The 25,963-nt window shown below is 40.6% G+C and overlaps 1 protein-coding gene across 1 annotated transcript in view; it reads left to right on the top strand.

The window, feature by feature from the left end:
- Positions 1–25,963, top strand: part of tmeff1a (transmembrane protein with EGF-like and two follistatin-like domains 1a) — a 77,832-nt gene that overhangs the window by 47,250 nt on the left and 4,619 nt on the right. The window contains exons 4-9 of the mRNA XM_074688243.1: positions 3,134–3,163; positions 8,038–8,134; positions 8,836–8,984; positions 19,096–19,155; positions 24,580–24,703; positions 24,828–24,989. Of these exons, the coding sequence (XP_074544344.1) occupies positions 3,134–3,163; positions 8,038–8,134; positions 8,836–8,984; positions 19,096–19,155; positions 24,580–24,703; positions 24,828–24,989 (622 nt within the window). The remainder of the gene's footprint in view (positions 1–3,133; positions 3,164–8,037; positions 8,135–8,835; positions 8,985–19,095; positions 19,156–24,579; positions 24,704–24,827; positions 24,990–25,963) is intronic.

The following is a 25,963-nucleotide window of genomic DNA, read 5'->3' as shown; positions in this document are numbered from 1 at the left end:
TTAGTTCAAATACGTACCCTATAAATTGTCAAAGTTTGATGTATAAGTCCAAATTGCGAAGTTCCTGTTCAGAATTTACGATGTTCGTAAGAGACTTTTTTGTAGGGCTAGGTATGATAGTGTTGCCCCAAAAAGTAGCCGGAGGAGCTGCAGTTTTAAGGCATTAGAGGGCGCACTGGAGCAGGTATGAGCATGAAAACAATGGATTTGTAGATTTTTCGCCTCGACTGAATTTCGTGACTTGGTGCGTTTGTGTTTATCTCAAGCAGGAAAAATGCAATCTCATGTTAAAGTATCAATCAGACGGAGTTAAGAGTGAAACCAAACCCTGTTCAAAGAAACGAACATTTTAAGAGTTGTTTCCTTGACGAATTGCGCACAAACAGATTATAGCTTAAAAATCTTTAATCTGAGTAAGGTATGTTTAATCTGAGCGCTTTAAAGGGACAGAACTCTGCACAGACACAAAAAGCCACAGACACGGGCTGTCCTGTCTTCACCTTCAGGTTTGTTGTTCCTCAGCTGGTTGATCCTTTAATCAGACTCACGCTGAGGCAGAAACAAAGCGCTAACAGGTTAGCGTCGTCCTCATCTCGCGCGCAGCGGGCTCCCAGCGTCGGTCAGAGTTTATGTCCTCCTGCGGCTCTGGAGAAACATGTTGCTGAAACTCACAGTAACACCCCCGTGTGCCGCTAATGTGCCGGTCAGCTCCATCTGCGGGGGCAGCGGCCTGATTTCCCACGAGGCCGTGCACGGCGCTCTGCTCTTATTACCTGTTACACCGGGGATCTGGCTCTGTGATCCAGCCTGCTTCCCTTCCTCCTTCCTGTCCTACTGCAATTTCCTCTCCTCCAGATTTATGCTTCCTGTAATTGGAGCGCTGGACGGCGGCGGCTCAAATATTTTATTTGAGTTTTCTGGTTTAGTTTATTCGGAGGAGGCAGAGCAGTGGTTCGGTTTCTCTCAGAGACTCTGTGAACTCCAGAGAAACGTTTTAAGACTGATGTTAGAGCTCGTCGTCTTCACCATGAGACTCGTCGGCCCTCATCACTAAAAACACTTTCTCCTGCTCTGTTTTTCACCTAAAGAGTCCAAATCTGAGCTCCACCTGCAGCTGGAAACTCAACCCCCAACATTTAGTCGATTCCACGCTGACAGACTCATGAATATCCTCACTCTCTGCCTCCTTCCTCCTGAAAAACGATCTGGTGGTGACTTTGTGAGGAAGTGGAGCAGCTAAAGGTGAAATTTAATTTAACAAAGCAGCTGGTGTCCATTTCTTAATGCAGCCGCCGCCGTGTGCCAGGAACTCCAAACGCACCGTGCATTTCTTAAACCAGAGGATCCACGCCAAGATTTACCCAGAGTCATTTCCTGATGGAGCTGCAGAGCCAACGAGCCAATGAGCCAATCAGACTTCAAGACGTCTCAGAGCTGCTGCTGCTGCACCTGCCGGGACTACAGCAGGATAACTCTCACCTGACACGTCTGGGATAGAGAGCCAGAAAGATGGAAAGCTAAAAAACCATAGCGTACGATTTTAACTCAACTCAACTTGCTAGAGAAGAGGCCAAGGAGGCCAGGTCATCGTACCTTCTCTGTTGCTAAAACCATTCAGATGCTTAAGTGAGGTCTTCATATTGAGCCGCCAGAGTGCCATGGCTTCGATCAACCTGGACGATCTAAATCAATGGTCTTCAACCTGTGACTCTGGAGCCTCATGAGGCCCTTCGACTCCTTTGCAGTGGCTCCTTGTAGCTTTAAAAAAATTTATTGAAATAAAGAATTGTTTATATTTTCCAAAATTTTGGCGAACTTCAATAATTTCAAAATGTTAGAAATTTTAACAAATTAATTTAATTTAATTTTTTCATATTTTTGCAAATTTTTGATATTTCTTTGTTTTTTATTTTTGCAAATTTCATACATTTTGGATTTTTTAAGCATTTTATTATCTTTTAAATATTAAAAAAACTAATTTTTTAACTTTTTAACATTTCTAATTTTTTCAAATTTTTGCAATTTTATTTAATTCTATATTTTTTGGAATTTGCGCACATTTTCGAGATTTCTTTATTTTAATTTTGCAAATTTCATAAATGTTGGAATTTTGTAAGATTTTTTTTACATTTCATTATTTTTTAAATTTTAACAATTTTTTTCTCATTTTTAAATTTTTTCCATTTCTAAATTTTTTCAAATATTTGCAATTTTAATTAATTTTATTTATTTAAGTACTTGCAGGTTTATTAAATTTTACAATTTTTGTAAACTTTGTTAATTTTTGAATTGCCTGATTTCTTGCAGATTTTTGATATTTATATATATTTTTTCAATTGTTGCAGATGTATAAAAAATAAAAAAGAAGACATCACATATTCACTTTCATAAATTTAAAATCTTCTTGTTTAGGTAATTATTTTATTTCAGATTTTAATCATGCCTTAATTAGATTTTGTGGCTCCTGAATGACTTTAATTCAGGTGAGCTGAGGATAAACAGGTTTGTGTTAAAGTAAAGGTTACAGACCCCTGATTTAGAGGAAGTAAAAGTCGTAACAAAGTTTCTGTGGGTGAACCTGGGAAAGGATCATATCTAAGATGACGCCATCAGAGGAGAAGACAGACCGGCGTTGTAATGTGTTGGAGATTTTCCCGTTGAATTATCAGAAAGAATCATTGGACCCAGGAACCGTTTTGCAGCTTTTCAGGGGTTTTATTCCAGACAGGGTTTACATCTCTGAACAAACCCAATCAAACAGATCCCTTCTTATCTTTCCTCGACTCTGATAGACTTTCTGACACTTCACAACTTTGTACAAATCAAGTCTTTATCGCGACAGTAGGTCAAGTTAAAGGCCTGGCATGGACCAAGGTTTTGATGGTCTCCCTGTTTCCCCATTACCCCAGAACTAAATTTAGAGCCTGGTTCCTGCAGTTGAAAAGCCCCTCAGAGCAGGTTAAGAGAGAGAGAAAGAGGAGTGAGCTGAGTTTGTTTAGTGGTGTCAGGTGAATCCTGTGTTTTCATCCCAAACAGCTGCTGTGTGTTTTCTCTCCCTGACCCTTTGATAAACGTCTCTCCGTGCTTCATGAAGACGTAACTGACAGCTCCTGTGTCTCTTGTGTTTTCACAGATCCTGGTTCCGGTTCAGGAGACGGAGACGGTGAGTGAAGTCTTTATTTCCTGCTCTGAACACATCAATCCACAAACACTCACTGACCGCTCGTACGGCAGGAAGCGATGTCTGCTCAGGTGTTAAACTGTCCGAGCGGAGCCTGAACGCAGCGTTTGATTCCTCCACCGTGCGTCTCAGCGTCCAGGCTCCTCCCTGGTTGGATGTTACCTCCCAGAGTAAAGGTTGTTCAGAGGTTTTTCTCTCTTCGTTAACTGCTCCCTGATGAGCCGTTTGATGCTTTTGGTCTCGTTGGCGTCGAACTAAAAAGCCTCGCCGCTGCCAAATTTGGCAACAGAGACATTTTGCGACCATCTGTGCGCTGCGACCACAGTGTGTGTTGTTTAATGCGACTGCTGGGGGGGTTTAATTGGAGGCAGCCTCCAGAGAGACGATATCTCCACCATCTGCATGAGCAGAGGGGGAGGAGGAGGAGGAGGAGGAGGAGGAGGACTGGTCCAGCTGAGGAGATAAATAATTAAAGAGGAGGTGAAGCTGCCTCTTTGTTTGTCTTTAACTCTGCAAACATGAACTCACCTGTCGGCTGGAGACACCTCCAACCGTCAGACGCTTCCCCCGACGCAGAGAGGAGCACGTGAGACGGTTTTTACAGGATTCAGACGAGGAAATGGCGCCACCACAGTTTTTAAGCTGACGGTCAGTTTTTCACATCGAACCAGTCGTAGAAAGCGCTCACTGGAAAAAGATAATCGAGGTCTGACTCCTCTGATTTCTTCTCCCTCGGTGTAAGAAAAACGTGACTTCAGAGAGTGACAAGAGGATTAAGATGGCTTCAGAGGAAGTGTGTGTGTGTGTGTGTGAGTGTGACAGATTGGCCTGCTGTGTATGGATGTATTGAACACAGAGAGCTCAGTCGGGGCTCGCAGGCCGCTGATCGATCAACAAGGATCTGCAGCAGAGACGCTCTTTGTTTGGCTCTTTGAGAGCTGCACGTACACACCAGGCCACGAAACGCAACGAAACACCACAAAATACCATGAAACACCACAAAACACCCGAAACGTCACAAACACCACAAAATTTAAAAAAAAAAAAAAAAGAAGCATTACAAAATAAAGCGAAACACCACAAAACACAAAAAAAGACAACAAAACGCCACGAAACAACACAAAGTGCCACAAAATGCCAAAAAGTCACAAAACCCCACAAAACACAACAAAAGACAAAAAAATGCCATGAAACACCACAAAATGCCACAAAATGCCACAAAATGTAAAAAAACAAAAGAAGCACTACAAAACACAGCAAAACGCAGCAAAACGCAGCAAAACACCACAAAACGCAAAAAAGACAACAAAATGCCATGAAATAACACAAAATGCCAAAAAAAGGCCACAAAACACCACAAAATGCCAGAAAACAGAACTAAACAGCAGGAGACACCACAAAATGCCACAAAAAGCCTTAAACATGAAACACCACAAAACCCATTAAACACCACAAAGCCCCACAAAATACAACAAAACGCCATGAAACACCATGAAGCACCACAAAGATAGATAGATAGATAGATAGATAGATAGATAGATAGATAGATAGATAGATAGATAGACAGATAGATAGATAGATAGATAGATAGATAGATAGATAGATAGATAGATAGATAGATAGATAGATAGACAGATAGATAGATAGATAGATAGATAGATAGATAGATAGATAGATAGATAGATAGATAGATAGATAGATAGATACATAGATAGACAGATAGATAGATAGATAGATAGATACATAGATAGACAGATAGATAGATAGATAGATAGATAGATAGATAGATAGATAGATAGATAGATAGATAGATAGATAGATAGATAGATAGATAGATAGATAGACAGATAGATAGATAGAATTTATTGTCATTGTGACATGTAAAATGCACAACGAAATTAAAAGTGCCATACAGTTGGTGCAACATTAAAACTACAACATAAAAAGCACAAGCACAACAGTAAAACAACAGTGATGAATATAAACACAACAAAACACCACGAAACAACACAAAATGCCACAAAAAGCCATGAAACACCACAAAATGCCACAAAATGCCACAAAATGCTACGAAACGCCACAAAACGCCCCAGGATGTGCCTCTGGTTGGTCATCAGACCAACTCATCTGTTGTTGTTTGTAGAAGAGTTCTCAATCCTTGAGGTCCTCTAGCCTTATACATTTTTCTGCAATTTATCTCCTTTAAAGGTAGAGTCTGCAGGATTTTCCTTAAAAATTAATGAAGAGTCAACTTTTACAGGATTAATCCTGCTCAGTCGTCTCCTCTGGGCCTCTGTACATGTGTGTTGGTGTCTGTGTCTGCCTCAGCCCCCTCCTCTGCCTGGATGATGATGTTTTGGTTGTTTTGGGACATTTCTGGGTGGGGAGTAAAGCCCTTTGCACATGACATATTTTTCTGCACAAATATTTCACATTAAGATATATTTTTTTAACCTACTGTTTTTCAATGCAAGTTTTCACACCACCAGTGTTGTTTTGCTGAGCGAAATTTTATTTTTTTTTATCTTTTTCTTGGTCAGAATTTCCATAGTTCAGCTTGTGATGAGTACACATCCGATCATTTAAAACACTCATCGTTGGTGTTGGAAGGTCGGAAGCAGTGGTGGGTGTGTGCTGCTGCTGGCACTGAGACAAGGAGGCGGAGCCCGGTTTGAATGTCGTGTTTACGAACTAGTAACGAAAACTCCTGCAGACCCTACCTTTAAAGGTGGATGATGGTTCTAACTCTGGTTCTGTTTTTTTTTTAAATTTGTGTTTTTATCAGTGAAGCCTGAGTGCTTTGAATAGCGCCATCTAGGCAAGTAAGGCAGATAAGTTTATTTACTTGCTTTATTTACTTTACTATACATCTAGGTGCTACTTCTGGCAAAAGAAAAAAAAGGTCAAACATGAGTTGATAAAGAGTTGAGTTAAATGAGTTGAAGTTGTCAGACAAAACGAGGAGGATTTAAGTCAAAAGCTTTCACTTTTAAAGGATGTACTTTGAGCTGGAGCCACCTAGTGGACAAAATTAAAACTGCATGATTAGATAAGTCATTAAGACTGAGATCATCAGTGTAAACGAGGCTCATCCCTCTTTCAGAAAGCCTCAGTGTTCAGTCTGGTGATGGGAGCGTGATGGTTTCAGGTGTCAGCTCCTGCAGGATGGTCGTCACGCGTCATGACTCCACCACAGATTATTCTGATCCCCCTGAAAACACTAATCTCTGAGTGCGTTACATTACAAAATAACACTTGATGAGCCACGATAACGGCTCCCCTGATGAAAGGCGGCTGTGAATAATCCCTGCGGCGCCCTGATATTTGATGTTCTGCTTGTTATCGCCTCGCCGGCTCTGAACTGGCTCTACGCGGGGAAATGGACGCCGTCATGCGGGACGGCATTAAACGCACCCCCTGTAATGATGATAACAATAATAATATCATAAGATGATAATGTGTGTGTCTGTGTTTCCATTTGGCTCCAGGAGCCTCCTGGCACACTCAGCTGTGTCTGATAGAAAACGTGTGAGCCGTGTCGGCGTGTTGATGGCACAAACGGTGTCATCAGCGCTAACGGCGCGGCGGCGCTCACCGGGACAGAAACGGATGTGAGCTGGAGGTTATTTCAGAAATGAGATCAAGTCGCTGTGCCGGAAAGAAATGAAAAACAATGATGGTGAAAGATGATTCTGCTGTTCGAGTCGGACAAATATGGAAATAGAAGTTTGTAAAGCAGAGAGGGTTTAGTGTCGGCGCTGGGACGTGGCGGGAACTTTACCGCAAGATAAATTAAAGCATCTGTTATTCCTCCTCTTTAATGTTTAACAACAGTCCTCCTTAATGTGTGAGGGTCTTCAACCTGTGGCTCTGGAGCCTCATGTGGCCCTTTGACTCCTCTGCAGTGGCTCCTTGTTTTAAACAAATAATACTGATATAAAGAATTTTTATTTTGTTACAGAGGGTATTGATGATTAAAGAGACTGAAACTTTACAAAATCATATGTTAACATTCTAATAAAATCAATAACAACCTCTTGCAACTGTTTTGCATTTTTATTTAACTTCATGTAAATTTTTCAAATTTCAATTTTTGACTATTTTTTTAAATTTAAAAACAACATTCACACTTCTTGAAATTTTAGCAAATTTATTTTTTTAATTAATTCAAAATTTGCAAATAGTTGACATTCAATTTTCTTAAATGAGCAAATTCTTAAAAATATATTTTCCAATTTTTTGGCAAATTTGTAACTTTTTTTGCCAATTTTTAAAATCTTGATTCTTTTTTTTTTTTTCATTTTTTGTGAATTTTTTTCAAATGTCAATTTTTTTGGAAAATTGCATATTTTTCATTTTCAGATTTTTTTTAAAACTCTACAACTGATTTAAATTTCATTTTTTTGCAAATATTTTAAATTCCATAGCTTTACATTAGCACATTTTTTGGAGTTTTCGTCTTTTTTTTCACATTTATGCAATTTTTTGCAATTTTTTGCAATTTTTTTTGCAATTTTTTTGCAATTTGGCACATATTTTTTTAAAATTTAATTTCTTTTTATAAATTGCATTTTTTTTTAATTTTCAGCATTCAAAAAAAGGCTTCAACTTATTGAAATTTCATAAATTTTGCAAGTTTGTGAAAAATATGACATTAAAAATGTGTGGGTTTTTTTTAAATATTTGCAAATTTACCCAAAATAAGAAATTGTAAACAAAAATTACATTTGATTTTTTGTGAATTTTTGAAAAGGTTGCAGACCCCAGAGTTAGAAAGACTAAAAAGACTAAAAACCAGGCAGTTTTCATAAAACTGAACAGTATTATATTTTTCCTTTCTGATCTGTGTGTTGCAGACGATGAAGGTTCAGGATCCGATGTTGGGAAGAAGTTCACCAAGTGCAGCACGTGTAAATACGGAGCTGAGTGCGATGAGGACTCAGAGGACGTCTGGTGAGTCTGAAATAATCTGTCTGGATGTGAGGAAATGATTTAAAGCCTAAACTCTGCAGCTGAAGGTTTTTACTGTAAAACTTTACACAAAAAAAATCTCCAAACTGAGGAGCTCAGTGTCGTTCTATTGTTTTGTATCATATCACGCAGCATCACGACATCAGTGTGGTTTTCATTTGTCACCTCTGATGTTGTTCTGTATTGTGTCTTATTATAACATGAGCCGAGTGAACTGTTAGAGATTTATTCAGAGGTGAATCAACATTTGGAGGGTGCTGTAACACTGAAACTATCCCTCTGTTCCTGAGAGTTTGGAGATTTCATTACTTTACTCTAATCATCGCTCATGTGTGGGACTCAGATTGTGAATTAATTTGACACTTTGAATCCCACTCTGACTCTTTCTGTGTATGAATCTGAATAAAAAAATCAGTGTGAGTGATTAGAAGTCAGCCTCTGAGTGCAGACATGCAGTGTGTGCTTCATCAACCAGCCGCGTCGTCATTAGGAGCTTTGAACGTCTCAGCTGATGATTTAGTGCTGATGACAGACACTGTGCAATGCTCTGCAGACACAACGCTCAGACTGTCCTGACGCTCCTCTTTCCTCCTCTTTCCTCCTCTCTGCTCCTCTCTGCTCCTCTCTGCTCCTCTCTGCTCCTCTCTGCTCCTCTCTGCTCCTCTCTGCTCCTCTCCTCTCAGGTGTATATGTAACATCGACTGCAGCGGCCACAATGAGAACCCGGTGTGTGCCACTGACGGGAACTCCTACAACAACCCCTGTCTGGTTCGAGAGGCGTCGTGCATGAAGCAGGAGCAGATCGACGTCAAACACCTGGGCAGGTGCCCCGGTAAGGAGCTACACCTGCACTTTAAACAGATTAAACTGTTAGGAAAGAGCTGGTTTCATGAGGAGGCAGCAGGATCCTGGATTTGATGCGACGAGTGAAGTGTGTTGACGTGCAGTTTGAATGTTTGTGCAGGGAGGTCTGTTAGCTCGGAGCAGCTTGTACCAGGGCCTGTGTCCGGTCTCCTTAGCCTGATTTTAAGGAAGCATTTTCATCTTTTTTGGCAAAACTAATTCTGCTGAAATCACTCAGCCTAAAAAATGAAAAGGAATAATCCTGCTCAATCCTCTGGGCTTCCATACATATGTGTCAGCGTCTGTGTCTGCCTCAGCCCCTCCTCTGCCTGGATGTTGGTGTTTTGGATGTTTCGCGACGTTTCTGGGTGGAGAGTATGAGTAGTTACATCAACCAATCACAGAGCACCCAGTGCACAAGTGACTTGGCATGTTGATTAGCAAGTGGAAGAAGCTAATCAGAGCAGCTAGGATAGCAGACGTAGCACAGAGAAAGAAAAACAACCAAAGGGAAAGAAAACTCCAAACAGATAAAACTTTTTCCGAAACGAGGATGAAGCTCGGCTCGACTTTTGCAGCGTCAGGACAAAGACCTTTGAGAGTTGCTAACCGGCTAACATGCTAAGTCAGCTGCACGGCTCTCAAGTCTCCCTGACGTAGAAGCATGATGCTACAGGTGGTTGCTGAGCTAGACAGTGTGTTCACGTCGTCACGGTTGGAGGCTGTGGGTGTGGGCTGCTGCTGGCACTGAGCCAGAAGGAGGAACCCAGTTTGAATGTTGTGTTTACTGATAAATAACGGAAATTCCTGCAGACTCTTTCTTTCAAGTCTTGTTGGTGACTTTATGACTAAATTTTGCAATGCAAAGAAGGCTTTTTAAAACTGTCAATAATGTCTTAATACAAGAAACTTTTTTCTTGTTCCACTGGCATATTTTTCTAACTTGTGACAGGCAATTCAGACTCCATTTTTTGCCTTTAAAAAACTTGGAATATGACATTTTTTTCTGGACTGGTCAGGTGATTGTGGCTCATATTAAGTCTAAAACGGCATTTTCTACTGAAAATAAGAGAAAAACACTTAATAAGATTTCAGTTTTTTGCTGTGGGTACCTTAAGCACCTTCAAACAAATAAATGAAAGATAAAATAACATTTTACAGATGGGTCCATCTCTACATAGTATACATAAACCGTGGTCCAGCAGTGCTTCCCAGCTCATGGGTCGAGGCAAATAAAAAAATAAATAAATATAGAATAAATAAAGGAATAATAAAAAGAAATAATTAAACACACAATAGTAATAATAGTAATAATAATACTAAAACAATAATAATAATAATAACGATAATTATTATTATTATTATTATTATTATTATTATTATTATTATTATTATTATTATTATTATTATAACCATAATAATAATGGGGAAATTAACCCATGCTTTTATTTTGAAAGGGTTTTATATGCAGTGGTGTGTCGGCTTGTTCATGACAATCAAACATATCCCTCACCGTCTGAAAGCAAAGGCTGTTGCTGCTAAAAGTAGAGCAGTAGTGACACAGAGACAATCGCTCGTTACGCTGATGACACCCTGTTTGTTGCTCTGGCTTCAGGAAGAAATCCCCTCATGAGCTTTAGAGGAAATATTTTCGTTTCCTTGTCAGTGGAGGATTAGCTTTGTGCTTTCATTAGATAGTGCTGTGTCAACGATGCACCTGAGCTCGGCTAATCCCAGCCCTAGCATGCTCGTTAGCATGAGATAAACCTGGGGACCCAAAGTCGACTTTCTTTGTGTTGTGTTGTTGTGTTTCGGACTGCTTCAGTCATGATGAGTGGAGTGTGACTCACACACAGATGTGTGCAGGTTTTCAGGATGTGTTCTCAGAAATCTGCTGTAAGGTTTTGGATTGAGGCTTGAAATCAGGATGAAAACACATGTTTTAGTGGAGCAGAGCCTCGTTGTGCTGTCAGTAATGTGATGGTAAGAACCTGCATGTGTGTGACGCTCTGATCAGGCTGGGAATGAAGCTCTGTGCGTCACATAAAAGCTTAAACTGGGATATTTTTCTGCCTTTCTTCCCAGTTTGATTCTTTGTCTGCGGCTCCTTTCATCTCAATCCTTTCTTCTCCTCGCCGGCTCCTCACGCTCTAAATACCCTCAAATGTTGAAGTCTTGACGTGTTCAGGCTAAGCTCACTCACTGTTCGCTCCTACACCTGGAGAGGAATTAAACACACACTGTAGAAAACTCCTCTGACCACTCAACGCTGTGGCATCTGTGGAGCCACCAGGATCAGGGGTCTGCAACCTTTACTGAGAAAAGAGCCAGTTTACCTCAGCTCACCTGGATTCAAGTCATTAAGGAGCCACAAATTCTACTATATCTTCCCAATAAAGACAAAAAAAAAGAAAAATTCTAGAAAAATAATTGTTATTTCGGAATTTATGAAATTGTTAATGCAATTTCTTGTTTTTTATTTTAATGAATTTGGAAAAAAAGGTTTAAAAATATATATTTTTAAATTGTGAAATAAAAAAAATTAAAGAATTTCTAAAACTTACAAAAATATCAAAAATGCAATTTTTGGACATTTGAAAACTGCAAAAAAAAACAAACTTTGAAATTTTAATAATTTGCAAAAAATCTACTTTTTCTTCATAATAAGACAAAAATTGGATAAATTCTTTACATTGTAAAAATCAAGTGATTTATCTTCATGAGAAATTTTCCTGTTTATAATATTGTACATGTGGTGTCTAAGTTTTTTAATTCTAAAAAAGTTTGCAAATATTTTTATATAATTACAAAAATTTGTGATGTCATTTTGTTCACAAATTTCCTAAATTTATGAAATTTCCATAAATTGTATTTTTTTTTTTTAATAATGAAAATCAAAAATATGCAATTTTCCATAAAAGAAATTTGAAAATGTGCCATATTCACAAAAAATCTAAAAATGGTTTAATCTCAAAAATTTGCAAAATTGTGAACATTTAAAAATAAATAAATAAAACATGTAATTATTAAAATTTGCTAATTTTAAAACAATCAAATTTAAATTATTTGCAAAATTTGCAGGTATTAAGAAAATAAATTTGCCATACCATCAAACAATTTGATTTTTTTTTTTATTTTAAGTGTCAAAACATTAAAAATAAAAAAAAATTGTTAACACATTTAAAAAATTACAAAAAAAATTGTTACGTCATCTTTTTCACAAATTTGCAAAATTTATAAAAATTCACTTTGTTGTAGAATTTTTCAAAAATTATGAAAATATAAGATGTGCAATTTTTCCCTTCAAAAAAAATTCAAAATAAAAATGTCATAATATTGAAATCAAAAAAATTGCAAAAGATAAAAAAAATTGCAAAAAAAAATTAAAGCGTTATTTCAAGAAGTGATTATTGAGTTCAGCAAAATGTCAACAATCTTTTTTTATTTAGTGTCAGTGTCTTCAATCATCGATACTCTTTGTAAGAAAAATTTTTTTTTTATTTCAATAATTTTTTTAAAGCTACAAGGAGCCACTGCAAAGGAGTCAAAGAGCCACATGAGGCTCCAGAGCCACAAGTTGGAGACTTTTGGTTTAAACCAATCCAGCACTGGGTCACATAAACCCACTTGTTTTTTTAAATGAGATATTAAAATTTTGCGGTTAACTGTGTCAAAAGCAGCAGTTAGATTATGTGAAGCCAATGATTTCATATCTGCACCATGAAGGGTTCCTCACACGACCTTGAAGAGTGAATCAGAGTGAACTCAGAGCTGACCAAAGACAGAGTTATATGAATGTAAACCCTCACTGTGAGGAACTGTTATCCTGTAATCCTGCTCTGTAAACAGCCTGATTCTCTGGGCTTTAACCGCTCCCAGCGTTGACCTTTGACCCGTGCTGGAGTGTGTGTGAGCGCAGATACACTCAGCCTGATAAATCTGCCCGCTGACGCCTCTATTGCTGTTTTTATTGAATCCAAATTGGAAAATCCCATCATCCTATCATCGGGGCTCGTTGAGCTCCAGAAACGGCGGCTGTAACCTCGGAGGATGATGAAAGAGGCACTTTTCTCTCAAACAAACTGTCCTGTAAACTGAAATGGTTTCATAAACTCCAGAGGCTCACTGATCCTCCAGACGTCTCACGGTGCCTCAGACTTCCTAACCTGTTTCCCTCTCCGTCAGACCTTCCTCTACGCCCCCACCGCCGCTGCTGCAGACAGAGATCATTACTCCATATTAAGACGCTGATGTGGTGAGATGCAGGATTGATGTCGTTTCCCTCGCTGTGAACAACGCTGACTGCACAACTGTGACCGTTTCATCTCGGCCATAAATCAGCCTCGTTATCCAAGCCGTGTCAGACAAATTAATGTTTCTGATCGCTCCTGTTTTCAATTAACGCTCTAACCAAGCGTGCCGTTAGCTTTGGTTCCACAGCTCGGTATGCTTCCTGTTTTAATCTGACGCAGCCTGAGCTATCTGCTGATTCAGAGTGACACAGAGGAGCCAGATCCTGCAGGTGCTGAGGCCTTAACACAAACCTCATCACGAGTTTGCTGTCATCTGTTGACTGGACGGATTATCAATGATGTTTTGAGATAATCAGCATCGGCTGCGGACACTGCAGGCAGTTTTTAAGTAGATTGATGTTAGAGCTCCCCCTTGTGTCCTTTTCACCTCTCTGCATACAGAGAGCATGTAACTGTCCTCCCTACACGTATGACGATACGCCGTTTGTCAGTCACATGATGGAGGAGTCAGGTCTCAGTTGATCTTTGTTAATTCGTCATCATAAAACTGTAACAAAGGTAATCATGCACAGATTTAAAGCATTAATGCTAAGCTAATCAGGCTAATCCAAGTGTTAAGCCAAGTGCTAACTACTATGATAAATTAAGCTATGGCTGAAAGCAAGCTTCATGTCAAGTGTAACGCTTTGCTAAACTAACCACATACTAGCATTTTTTAGCACTAGCTAAAAAGTTAGCTAAGCTTTAAGTTAACCGAGCTACATGCTAAGATAAATAATAAACTATGTGCAACAATAAGTTAGACAACCCAGCTACATGCTCATCTCAACACCAGGCTTAACTAACCACATACTACTGTAAGAAAGTAAGTTAAGCTATAAGCTAACGGAACAGCAGGCTAAACTGAATGCTAAATAATGTACTACAATAAGTAAAATAAACAAGCTACATGCTAATCTTGACACCAGGCTAAACTAACCACATACTACAATAAGAAAGTCAGCTGAGCTTTGGGCTAACCAAGCTGAATGCTAAGCTAAATGTTAAACCATGTGCTACAATAAGTGAAACAAACAAGCTACATGCTAATCTCAACACCAGCTAAACTAACCACATACTCAATGAGTAAGTCAGCTAAGATATAGGCTAACCGAGCTACATTCCAAGCTGAATGCTAAAATTGTTCTACAATAGGTAAGACAAACAAGCTACATGCTAATCTGGACGCTAGGCTAAACTAACCACATACTACAATAAGAAAGTCAGCTGAGCTTTGGGCTAACCAAGCTGAATGCTAAGCTAAATGTTAAACCATGTGCTACAATAAGTGAAACAAACAATTTACATGCTAATCTCAAAACCAGGCTAAACTTGCCACTTATTCTCATAAAAAAGTTAGCTTAGCAATGGGCTAACCAACAACATGGTAAGCTGAATGCTAAACCATGTGCTACAATAAGTAAAACAAATGAGCTACATGCTAATCCCTACACCAGGCTAAACTAACCACATACTACAATAAAAACGTCAGCTAGGCTATAAGCTAACCAAGCTACATGGTAAGCTGAATGCTAAACCATGTGTAACAATAGGTAAAAAAAAAAAAAGCTACATGCTAATCTCAACACCAGGCTCAACTAACCACATATAGCTGTAAGAAGGTCAGCTAAGCTATGGGCTAACCAAGCTACATGCTAAGCTGAATGCTAAACTTTATGCTACCATAAGTTAAACAATTTTCCCTTTTCTTTTGTTGTTGATCAGCACTTCCTGTTTCCTTAAAAACAAGTGTACTTCCTGTGGAGGTTTGTGGGCCAACAGATGGTGCTATAGAAACCTGTGACAGAAAGCTTCATTATCACTTTTCCTTTTCTTTCCCAACAACTTTTTTGCGTAAAAATCAGCAAAAGCTTGAAACCAGCAGAACTTCAGACAAACCAAAGTCCAGAGACTCTGCTCCAGCAGCGTGAGAATGAAAACCAGGATCAGGTCCAGAAATAATGAGCGCTGTGGTTTCTGTGCACGTCTCAGGCAGCGTGTGCTTTTATTTTGAAGGGCTGTAAAAGCAGTTGTTTGTGTTTGTTTGCAGATGAAGGACGTATCTCTGTGAGCAGGTCTCTGAGCTTCTTCTCTGTCCCGTTTGTTTGCGGGTGAAGGATTGTGGGTATAATCTGGGGGTGTGACAGTACAGGGTAAATATTTTCTGTTTGTTTGGCTCTCTAAGCGCCTCCTCGGTGTTTAACTCCCTCTCATGAATCCTCAGCAGCTCTGAGGACGTGAAGAAGCCGGGCTGAGTGTGTAATTTCTTCTGATGTATCTCTGAATGATTTTCGGGGCCTCTCGGCGGAGCGGGGAGGTGGGGAGCGTCAGATACTAACCTCATTTGCAGTCGCAGTTTGCCGTCTGATGTTTTTCAAAGTCTGTGCCAACACCCCGAGCTGCTCTTCCTCCCAGTATCTCCTCACATCTGATTTATGTTGATAGACTCACCTTGAGTCGCTACGTGTCGTCTCAGCGGGGACAGGCCGCGGCGAGAGAAACAGTAAGCGGCAGATTTATTGGTTTCTCGTCAGCCTCTGTGGCAGGAAGGCGGCCGATGGCACCCTGAGGTGAGCAGCACCTGCCCTCTGCCTGAGCCGCTGTCTCCTGGAGGTGTTGGGCCAACAGGGTCTCACCAAACACCAGGAGCAGGATTTCATTCTGTACCTGGTCCTGCTGAGCCAGACACACTGCAACAAGTCAAATCTGATCACGTCGTATGTCCAGTGACAGATTTCTGATTGGACTTAATATGAGACACGTTCACCTGACAAGTCTTATTTCAAGACATCATGAGACAAAAATGGCATTTGAGTGGTTTTTAGGCAGTCTGTGAGTTCAATGGTTATTTATTTATCCCTGAGGGGAAATTCAGGAAGTGTCACATCAGCAATCAAGAAAACCAAAGTCAGAAAGTGTATAGAAAGTGCAAAAAGCTCCATAAGAAAATAGATGCTGACAGCTTGTCCATCATTGTCCAGTCAGCCAGCCTCCACCTCCACAGGGTCCAGGACTGAGCTTCTTCAGCAGTCTGTTCAGTCTAGCATGATGCTACTCTGCCCTCTGGTATTCCCTCTGTTGCTGGGTTAGCACAGCTAGCTCGTCCATCTTATTGGAGATAGATCTTACGTTCCCAATAACGATGGATGGAAGGACAGGTCCATGTCGTCACTTCTTGAACCAGCACGTCATCCTCACCTCCTTCTCCTCACCTTATGGGGAAACATCCGGCCTTGCACCAGTTAGCATTGACATGCTACAGGCTGCTAACAGCTGATTTCACATGTAAACAATGCAGCCATGGTTACATGTAGGATCTCCAGACAAACACAGGAGAAAAATAGTAAAAATATCACTGAAGACAAAACCAGATTGGTGTCCTGCAACAGGCAGCCACAACCAACAGGGCGGCGCCTAGCAACCGTGAATGTGAATGGCAAACGTGGCTCAAATTAAGCCTAAAAAGACATTTTCTACTGAAAATAAGACAAAAACACTCAATCAGATTTCAGTATTTTACAGTGTATTGGTTACACCAATTGAACTGTATCAATTACACAAACTGACCACGTCTCTCAACCAATAATTTCTTTGCTACTTTAGTTTGTCACAGTAGTTTCAGAAACAAACTTGATGCTCCTTTTTATGCTTTTAAGTTAGGCGTATGAAACGCTGCATTTTACTTTCGGTGTGCCATAAACAATAAAATAGAAAAGTTGTTTTCAATATAACAGCCTTATAATAATAATAACCCTTGTAATTTATAATTTCTCCAGATTAATTCCTTGTTTTTAAGTCTGGTCCTTCCGTCTGATATTTTTTTAGGTCAAAACAAGTCGTCTCTAAGATGCTACATGAGATCCTCTCTGACTGAGGTTACGCAGACACACACAGGTAGCTGTGTGATATTTGTTGCTCAAAAGTTTACTTTAGCGTCAGCTCTTTTTTAAAGCTCCCATCTCCTGCTCCTTTCCTGCAGTTTAATCTGGATCATCGATGTCTTCATGAAATGGTAGTAACATGTTTTGGTCCAAAAAGCCAATAAATCAAGCACAGCAGCATTGTTTCCAGGCTCTCATAGCCCCTCTGTTCAGAACGCTCTGATTTAGTGGGCGTGGCCTTCATATGTAAATGAGCCACCGCTGATACCGCCCCGCTCTTCCACGTCACTGAGAGCGGCACCACGAGCTCCGAGTGCACAATGTTTAGAAAACAGAGAAGCTCCTTTACTGTAACATTACAGGCTAAAACAACAGGCTAACTGCAGCTAAAGTTAGCATCCTGAAGCTAACACAGAGACAGGGGGGGACACTGAGGAAAAGCTCTTCCATCTGCTCCACAGCACACAGCATTTAAAATACTCACATTTCCAGGGTCCCAGGTTTGTTGGAGGATGGTTGGTAATGCGCCTGGATTCAGGACCAGTCTATTGGCTAGCCCTCTGTTGGACTGTCCAAAGTTGGAAAAGCAGTCGGCCGTGAAGTGACTAGCACACACATGCTCAGTTTTACTGAGTGTAGCTGGAACATTTCCTGATAAATGAACTCTAGACACTTAGTCTGTCTTCTTCTGAGATGGGAAGCTTGAGCATGGAGCTATGTGGCTGTTTACAGCCGAAAACAGAGCAGTGATGGCAGCGGGGAGGGGGTTTGGGGGTATCTGCTCCCGTGGACCAATCAGGTCAGACTTGGTCCTGATTGGTCAAAAAAGGGAATCGCTGACGTCTGCAAATCCCCAAAACCCAAACAGCTGGTTTTAGGTCAGGATTTTACATTAACAAGCTCTACTAAGAACAGGTTTGGTCATTAAATATCACATTTTGTGGGCTGGGAGGAAAGACAAAGACCCACACATTTCACTAAAAGACTTAATAAAGGGATTTTTGCAGAATATTATCATCATAACTTGTGTGTCTGACGCTTCTCCCCACATTTTATCTGCAGCTCCTCTCTGTGCCTGGCTGAGTGAGAGATGGGATAAATAGTAAATAGTTCACTGTCGGTAATGGTAACAGGGTTATAACGTTTGAGTCCTGAGTGTCGACCTCATTGGTTGACTCAGCCGTCCATCAGGACTTCACAGTCTCTCTCAGAGACTGAGTCTGTTTGGGTTTTCATCTCCGTCCTTCTTTTCTTTCACTCTGTGGTTTTTCTGAGTCCCTTTCAAACATCAGACCGTGTTTTTTCTCCTTCCGTCAACAGATTGTTCTAGAAACGGTGTTTTCTTTGTGAGTGTGTGACAGTGCGGTGAGACGGAGGCTCAGAGGGAGCAACAACAGAGAGGAGGAGGGACGGGCTCAGAGCGCCGTCAATATCCCTCCAGAATGACGGAGCATTAAAAATAAATGAGTGAATGTGTGTGTGTGTGTGTGTGTGTGTGTGTGTGTGTGTGTGTGTGTGTTTCCTCCATCGTCTCTTTCTGCAGACAGCATGAAGACATGAAAGCAGTCGGCAAGAAAAACACCACAGCAAAGAGAAGCTTCTGTTTTTGTTTGTTGTTGTTGTCACACATCTCTGTCTCTCTCACACACACACACACACACACACTCACACACACACACACACACACACACACACACACAGCAGCTCACTGACCTTTCTCCACCTTGACTCTGACAAACAGAGCGAGGCTCTGACGCTGAGTAAACATCCTCCGACTCTACGTCTGTCCTCCAAGCTGATAACACACACACACACACATAAACACACACACACACAAAGTGCAACATGGATTTCTCCCATGTTTACCAAACAGAAGCTGTTACGTCTGTGTGTGTGTGTGACTCACTGTGTGTGTGTTTCTCCACAGCTGATAAAGACAAACAGGGGAAGAAAGACGACAGCAGCCACTTCAAGGGGAAAGTCTCAGGTGAGGAACTCGGACTCTGTTTGACCCTCAAACCGGACTCATGTGGCCCTCAGTCAGTGGCCCCCATGTTTCAGACCGAGCAGGTGGAGAGACGTTGTCGTCGTCCTTCCTGGAGCTAAACCCTGGTGGACTTTCAGTTAATTTGTGCTCAGATTATGAACTCCATCGTTAATCCGCTCCTCATCCGTTAATCAGCTGATTGTGAGACTTCCTGTGGTCTCCCCGCAGCCTGTTAACCTGCGTCTGAACCTGCAGCAATAACCGCCGCCACCGCCGCAGAAACTTAATGAAAATCTCCTTAATGCACAATAAGAGCGTCCCAGGGGGGAGCAGGAGGATCTAAATCCTCTCAGCTCTGAATCTGAGCTGATGCTGAACAGAGCGTGAGCGTTTTGTCCTCTAAGCCGGAGCGCGGCGTGCTGCTGTAATTTCCAATAAGAAAACAGGGATTAGTGGAGCAGAGCGAGGACGCTTTGCTGCCTCCTCCGCCGCTCGGCTGGATGCACCACGCACACGTCGAGTCCTGAAGGTTTGATAACGCGCAGCTCGCTGTGCATCAGTTTCAGAGACTAAAGGGTCCCAGGAGGAAGTGGTCCTCGCTCTGCTTCCTGTTTAAACTCACCCACAGACGGACAATGAGCGGATTAACTGCAGCGTCTCAGCATCACAAACATGCAGCGCGGCGCTCAGTGACAGGCTGCGTTCATCCTCTGTCAGTCCAGAGACGACGACTCGACCGCTCAGAAAATAAATCATAAAGTTTATAAAGTATGAACAGAGTCAGAGCCCAGCTCCACCTCCACCACACACTTCATCAGCTCAGGCTCCTGATCCAGAGAGGAGCTGCTCCAGAGAGGAGCTGATCCAGAGAGGAGCTGATCCAGAGAGGAGCTGATCCAGAGAGGAGCTGCTCCAGAGAGGAGCTGATCCAGAGAGGAGCTGATCCAGAGAGGAGCTGCTCTGAGTGACAGGAGAGAAACAGGCTGAGAGACGTAGACTGAGGTCAAAGACAAACTGACCCGAACAAAGCTTCAGGAAAATTCACTTTTTGTGGTTGATTTCACAACAAAAACTCCATGAATGATTATCTGACAGGCTAATAGCTAAAACAAAAGTTAAAGGCCAAAACACACACAAACACGTGCTAAAGGCTAAAACTCATGGTAAAAGCTAAAACACGTGCTAAAGGCAAAATCAAGAGCTAAAGAGTAAATCACAAGCCAAAGGCCAAAACACAAGCTAAAGGCTGAACCACCAGTTAAAGGCTAAAAGAACAATAGCTAAAGGCAAAATCATTAGCTTAAGGCTAAATCACAAGCTAGAGGCTAAATAAAAAGCTAGAGGCTAAAACAGGAGCAAAAGGCTAAAACACATGCTAAAGGTTAAAACATGAGCCCAAAGCTACATAACAAGCCAAAGGCTAAAAATCATGCTAAATGCTAAAACACAGACTAAAGGCTTAACCATAAGCTAAAGGCTCAAACACAAGCTAAAGGCTTTATTTTGAGCTACAAGTTAAATCACTAGCTAAAGGCTAAAACACAGGCAAAGACCATAATACAAGCTAAAGGCTAAACCATTAGCTTAAGGCTTACTCAAGAGCTAGATGCTAAATCAAAAGCTAAAAACTAAATCACAAGCTAAAGGCTCAACACGTGAAAAGGCCAAAAACACAAGCTTAAAGTTATAACAAGAGCTTAAAACTAAATTATTAGCTTAAGGCTTAATCACAAGCTAAAAACTTAAACATGAGCAAAATGCTAAAACACATGCTAAAGGCTATAACATGAGCTACAGGCTCAACCATAAGCTAAAGACTAAATCACAAGCTAAAAGATAAATCATGAGCTACAGGCGAAATCACCTGCTAAAGACTAGAATACAGGCTAAAGGCTTAACCATGAGCTAAAGTCTAAAATCGGGAGCTAAGGCTAAATCATTAGCTAAAGGCAAAAAAATAATATAAAAGGCTAAATGAAGAGCTTCAGGCCTAACCATGAGCTATAGACTAACACACAAAAAATGTCTCAAAAACATGCTAAAGTCTAAAAACATTTGCTAAAGGCTTATCACAAGCTAAAGGCTAAAGCCCAGGTTAATCTGTGCTAACGTTGGCTCCAACCCACAGTCAGCAGTTATTCTGCAGTGGTCTGTTCAAACTTGAGAGTCTATCAATAAAATGAAGAGCCAGGTTACGTTAGCTCTGATTGGTGAGGTTGGAGTTGGTAGATGAGCTCTGGTAGGACAGAACCAGGATTCACTAACGTTACACTTTACAGACACGTCTCAGAGCACCTGACAAAGTTAGCTTGTTGTCAGGTTTCAAAGCGTAGCTCTAACTGTTGATAAATACCTCGTGGAGCTGGATCTGGGAAAAAGTTGACTTGAACACACGCTAACAGACTCATCAGAGTTCAAACAGGCTCTGGCGTTGATGTCACTTTTGTTTGTTTTGAACAGAAATTAAAGTTCATGACTTTGTAAACAGATTAAGCGTATCCAGGGTGAGACTCTGGATTAACGGCGCCCTCCTCTGGGAGCAGCTGTTATGAGAGTTTACGTCCTCTGAGCAGAAAGTCACGCTGGATTATCTTCTCTTTAAAACGCTCTGAGAACAGAAATCAACCTTCATCAGGTCAGATGGTAGTGCCTGAAAACTGACTTCCTGTGGATGAGACGCTGCAGGATTTCCCGCTCAGAGTCGGTTTCTCTGCGTCTGTATAACTCTGTTTCTTTTATCAGCAGGAAAAAGCAGCCTAACGGCCTCTCCAGCTGATTCTGGTCATTAATGTTTCTCTCTCTGGGAAGGAAAGTGCTGGAAAGATACCCAGAGTGTTTTAATGACACATTGGTCCGGTCTTTAATTACAGCTTCTCTGATTCATCAGTGAAAGTGTGGCGTTTGATTATTCTCTCTGAGCGCAGGATGAGTTAACGCTTCAGTGACCAGAGTTAAAGTTTATTCTCCCTGATTCTCCTGAAAACTTGACAAGGTTAGAGATCACATAAACGTGGTGTCAGTTCATAAACACGACAAACAGGAGCCGCCCTCGCGCTGAGTTAGAGCTCCAGCTCATCAGCCGGCGTATCCCTCATTTTAATGAGCGGAGCAGATTGCTTATGAGGCTGTTTTTCTTTACGAGCGCGGTGAATCAGGGCGAGGAGCGACGGCTCTGAGGGAGAGGAGAGGCTTCACAGGCTCAACACGAGACGCTGGTTCAAGAAGCAGACGCAGAGTGGCGCTAACCGAGGTCCAACAGAGCTGTGTTGGATACTTGACACTTGAAACTGACCTATGACTAAGCCCCGCCCCCTCCACTCACTCGGTCTCTTAAGTCCACATTGGAGAGAAAAAGGAATATGTTTATTTTTGAGAAGCTTGATAAAAAGCTTCTGGTACAGACTAAATTTACAGCTCCCAGGGAAAACCTGGTACACTGCAAAAAACTGAAACCTGATCAAGTGTTTTTCTCTTATTTTCAGTAGAATTTTTTTTTCTTAAACCTGAGCAGTCCATAAAAATGTCTGATTTCACGTTATTAATAGACGTCGAAAAAGTTATTCAACAATATAAAAAAACTTATAAAAGGCAATTTATCCTGATACTTTGACCTCTGATTCAATATTGATACTTTAACCCTGAATATTAATACTTTTGTATTATTTGTCATGTTACTTTTTATAATTTTGATTTTTCAACTCTGGATATAAATATTATATATTATTTGTAATGTTGTATTTTAGTATTAATATTTTAACTCTGAATATTAACATTAAAAAAAATTAAATTGTATATTTTAGCCAAGTTGGAGGCAATTTAAGACTTAATTTTTTAATACAATATCAGATTTTTTTTAATCTGCAAAAACAAAAATTTTATCAAGTGTTTTTATTACCTTTACCAATATTTTTTCATATTGTTTTTTCAATTATTTTTAGTAATATTTTTGTAAAAATAAAAATTTACACCAAAACCACATTGGAAGTTAATTAAAACTTATCTTTTTTATGCACTATCAGATTTTTTTGAAGTGCAAGAACTGAAATCTTAGCAAGTGTTTTTGTCTTATTTTAAGTAAAAAGTGTCTTATTATCCTCGATATGGTCCACTTTCACTATATCGGTTCAGACAAATGTCTTATTTCAAGTTATTTTAAGACAAAATGAGGTCTGAATTGCTGTAACAAGAAAAAAAAATCTGCCAATGTAACAAGAGAAAAGTTCCCTAACTCACTGGCTGCCATAGATATGTATAGGTGTCAGTTATGTTATTCAATTACGTGGTCTGGGGTAGTGGTGTAAAAAATTTGATACGGCAATATATTGTAAAATTTTGACCTCTGATATAACATTGATATTTTAACCCTTAATGTTATTTTTTTTATTTATTGATTTTTCAACTTTTTTGAGTAATATTTTGGGGAAATAAAAATTAACATTTAAACCAAGTTCAAAGTAAATTAAACTGTAAATTTTTTATGCAAAATCAGATTTTTTTTTAAAGTGCAAAAAATGGAATCTTAACAAGTGTTTGTGTCATATTTTAAGTAAAAAGTGTCTTATTGTCCTTGATTTGATCCACTTTCAACATATCGGTTCTGAAAAATGTCTTATTTCAAGTTATTTAAAAACAAAACGAGTTCTGAATTACTGTTATGAGTAAAAAAAAAAATCTGCCAATGGAACAAAAAAAATTTACTCAAAAATTTGATTAAAACAAGATTTTTTTCTCTCGACTGATGAGCTGAATGTGGCTCTAATCAAGTGTAATGAGATAATTTTACTTAAAATAGGACAAAAAAACTTGATATGATTTCAATTCAGTGTAAACAGCATCTGGTTAGCATTAGCATCTCAGACAACGAGACAGAGGATTAGCATTGGTCAGGAAAAAGCTATAACCTCCTTCTTTACCATCTTTACCAAGAGTGTGTCTCTGTTAGCTTGGAGCTACAGCATTTACACTGAATCATTCAGCACGTTAGCCAACCTTTGTTAGCTTGGCTATTACAGATAAGCCAATGAAGCTAAGCACCAGACGCTAAAGTTAGCTTAACTAGAGCCTAATGATTGATCACCAAAGAACAAAACAGGCCAATGAACTCCCAACAAACAAAGAGATATGATGAATAACACAGCAAGGAGCTAACGTTAGGCTAGCTTTAGCTAACGTTAGAGAAATCCGTCAGACTGCGGTGGTGGTTTTGGTGTTAAAGATAACTTTAAATTTCTTTCTGTTTGCTGCACAACTTTATCCAAAGAAGAAACTTTTCCAGGCAGAGAATGTCCGAGTGCACGGGGATGGCTATGCACACTGTGATTGGTTCATTGCATTTGTGGGCGGGACTTAGCCATAGGTCAATAGTTTGGGTTTGTTTCTTTACATTGATAACGACTCCATCTGATCGTCCTGTTCTGTGTTCAGACACCACAGGTTTGGACCACGGAGACGGTTTCTACGCCGGGATGCCGATCCCCTGCTCCGACAACTACGCTGGCTACTGCATCCACGGGAAATGTGAGATCAAATACAACAAGGCGGTCTGCAGGTGTGTGTCCACTTCAACTATGCTTTTCACGGAGCAACATGCACAGGTGGGATTATGACCTCTATATGTGTGTGTGTGTGTGTGTGTGTGTGTGTGTGTGTGTGTGTGTGTGTGTGTGTCACAGGTGTGACTCAGGCTACAAAGGCGCTCAGTGCGACGAGCCTCATGACTTTAACATCCTCTACGTGGTCCCCAGCGGACAGAAGCTCCACTACGTCCTCATCGCCGCCATCATCGGTGCCGTGCAGATCGCCATCATCGTCGCTGTGGTGATGTGCATCACAAGGTAAAGCGGCGTCCTCTGAACGCCATTTCACACGCCATGCAAGGGGTTCATCTTCGTGCTCCAAATCTCAGACATGTAGCCTTTTGCAGCAGGTACAAAGTCTAAACTTTCAGTCAACGCCATCCTGTGTCTCTTTAAGGATGATGTCACAGATATTTCAGCCTGTTTCACAGCTATAGGCTGAGCCCGATCAGACCAGTTTTTGGGGCCAAACTTTGTTCAAAGGATATAATTTGTGCCAGTTGAAGGGCAGAATCGTTAGCAACCAAAACATGAATCTAACATCTAAATTCCATCAGATCCATGTCCGGTACGTCTCCACTTCGACCATGGAGCAAGTTTACTTCCTCTTGTTTCACTCATTGTGTTTATTCAGATATGGAAACATGGTCCTCCACAGCAGAAACACAGGACGCTTGTTTCTGTAGGAACCAGGGCATGACACACCGATCAACACAGAGCAGAGAAATTCAGTATCAATGGGCAGAAATCCTCAGTCTATTCCAAGTGTGCAAAGAGACGTTCGAAGGACGTCCTGTCATCGTCATTTTTGGACGTCTAACTTTGGTCTTCCCAAGGTGCAGACTGTCCACAGTACCTCTGCATTAGAGCTACCCACTGCGCAAAGACCTCTGTCCATGCCGGGCCTTGAACCAACGTCCCTCCAGTTCCAAAGCCAAGTCTCTCTGAACTGAACTCTTGTCGCTGCTGCTCCCGCTGCAATCCTATTGTTTTTATACTTCTTGTGGCTTCAGTGTATAACTGTAGTCCTGCTCAAGAAGATGAAAACAGGAAATGGAAACAAAGAAAATAATAGTTTGATTCAAAACGTTGAAAGGACATCCTTTGGACACCTCTTTGTGCAGTGGGCTCAATCACTGTTGTCCACTTGACGTCCAAAAAGTCAATGTCCAAAGGTCGAACTGAATACTGACGTCCAAGTGGGGTCATGGTTAGACGTCCAGAACTGGTCT

The sequence above is a fragment of the Halichoeres trimaculatus genome, unplaced genomic scaffold (genome assembly GCF_033239565.1).
Source record: "Halichoeres trimaculatus isolate MK-OKI-2021-1 unplaced genomic scaffold, fHalTri1.1 fHalTri1_scaffold_15, whole genome shotgun sequence".
Classification (NCBI taxonomy): domain Eukaryota; kingdom Metazoa; phylum Chordata; class Actinopteri; order Labriformes; family Labridae; genus Halichoeres; species Halichoeres trimaculatus.
This window is presented reverse-complemented; position numbering and strand designations above follow the sequence as displayed.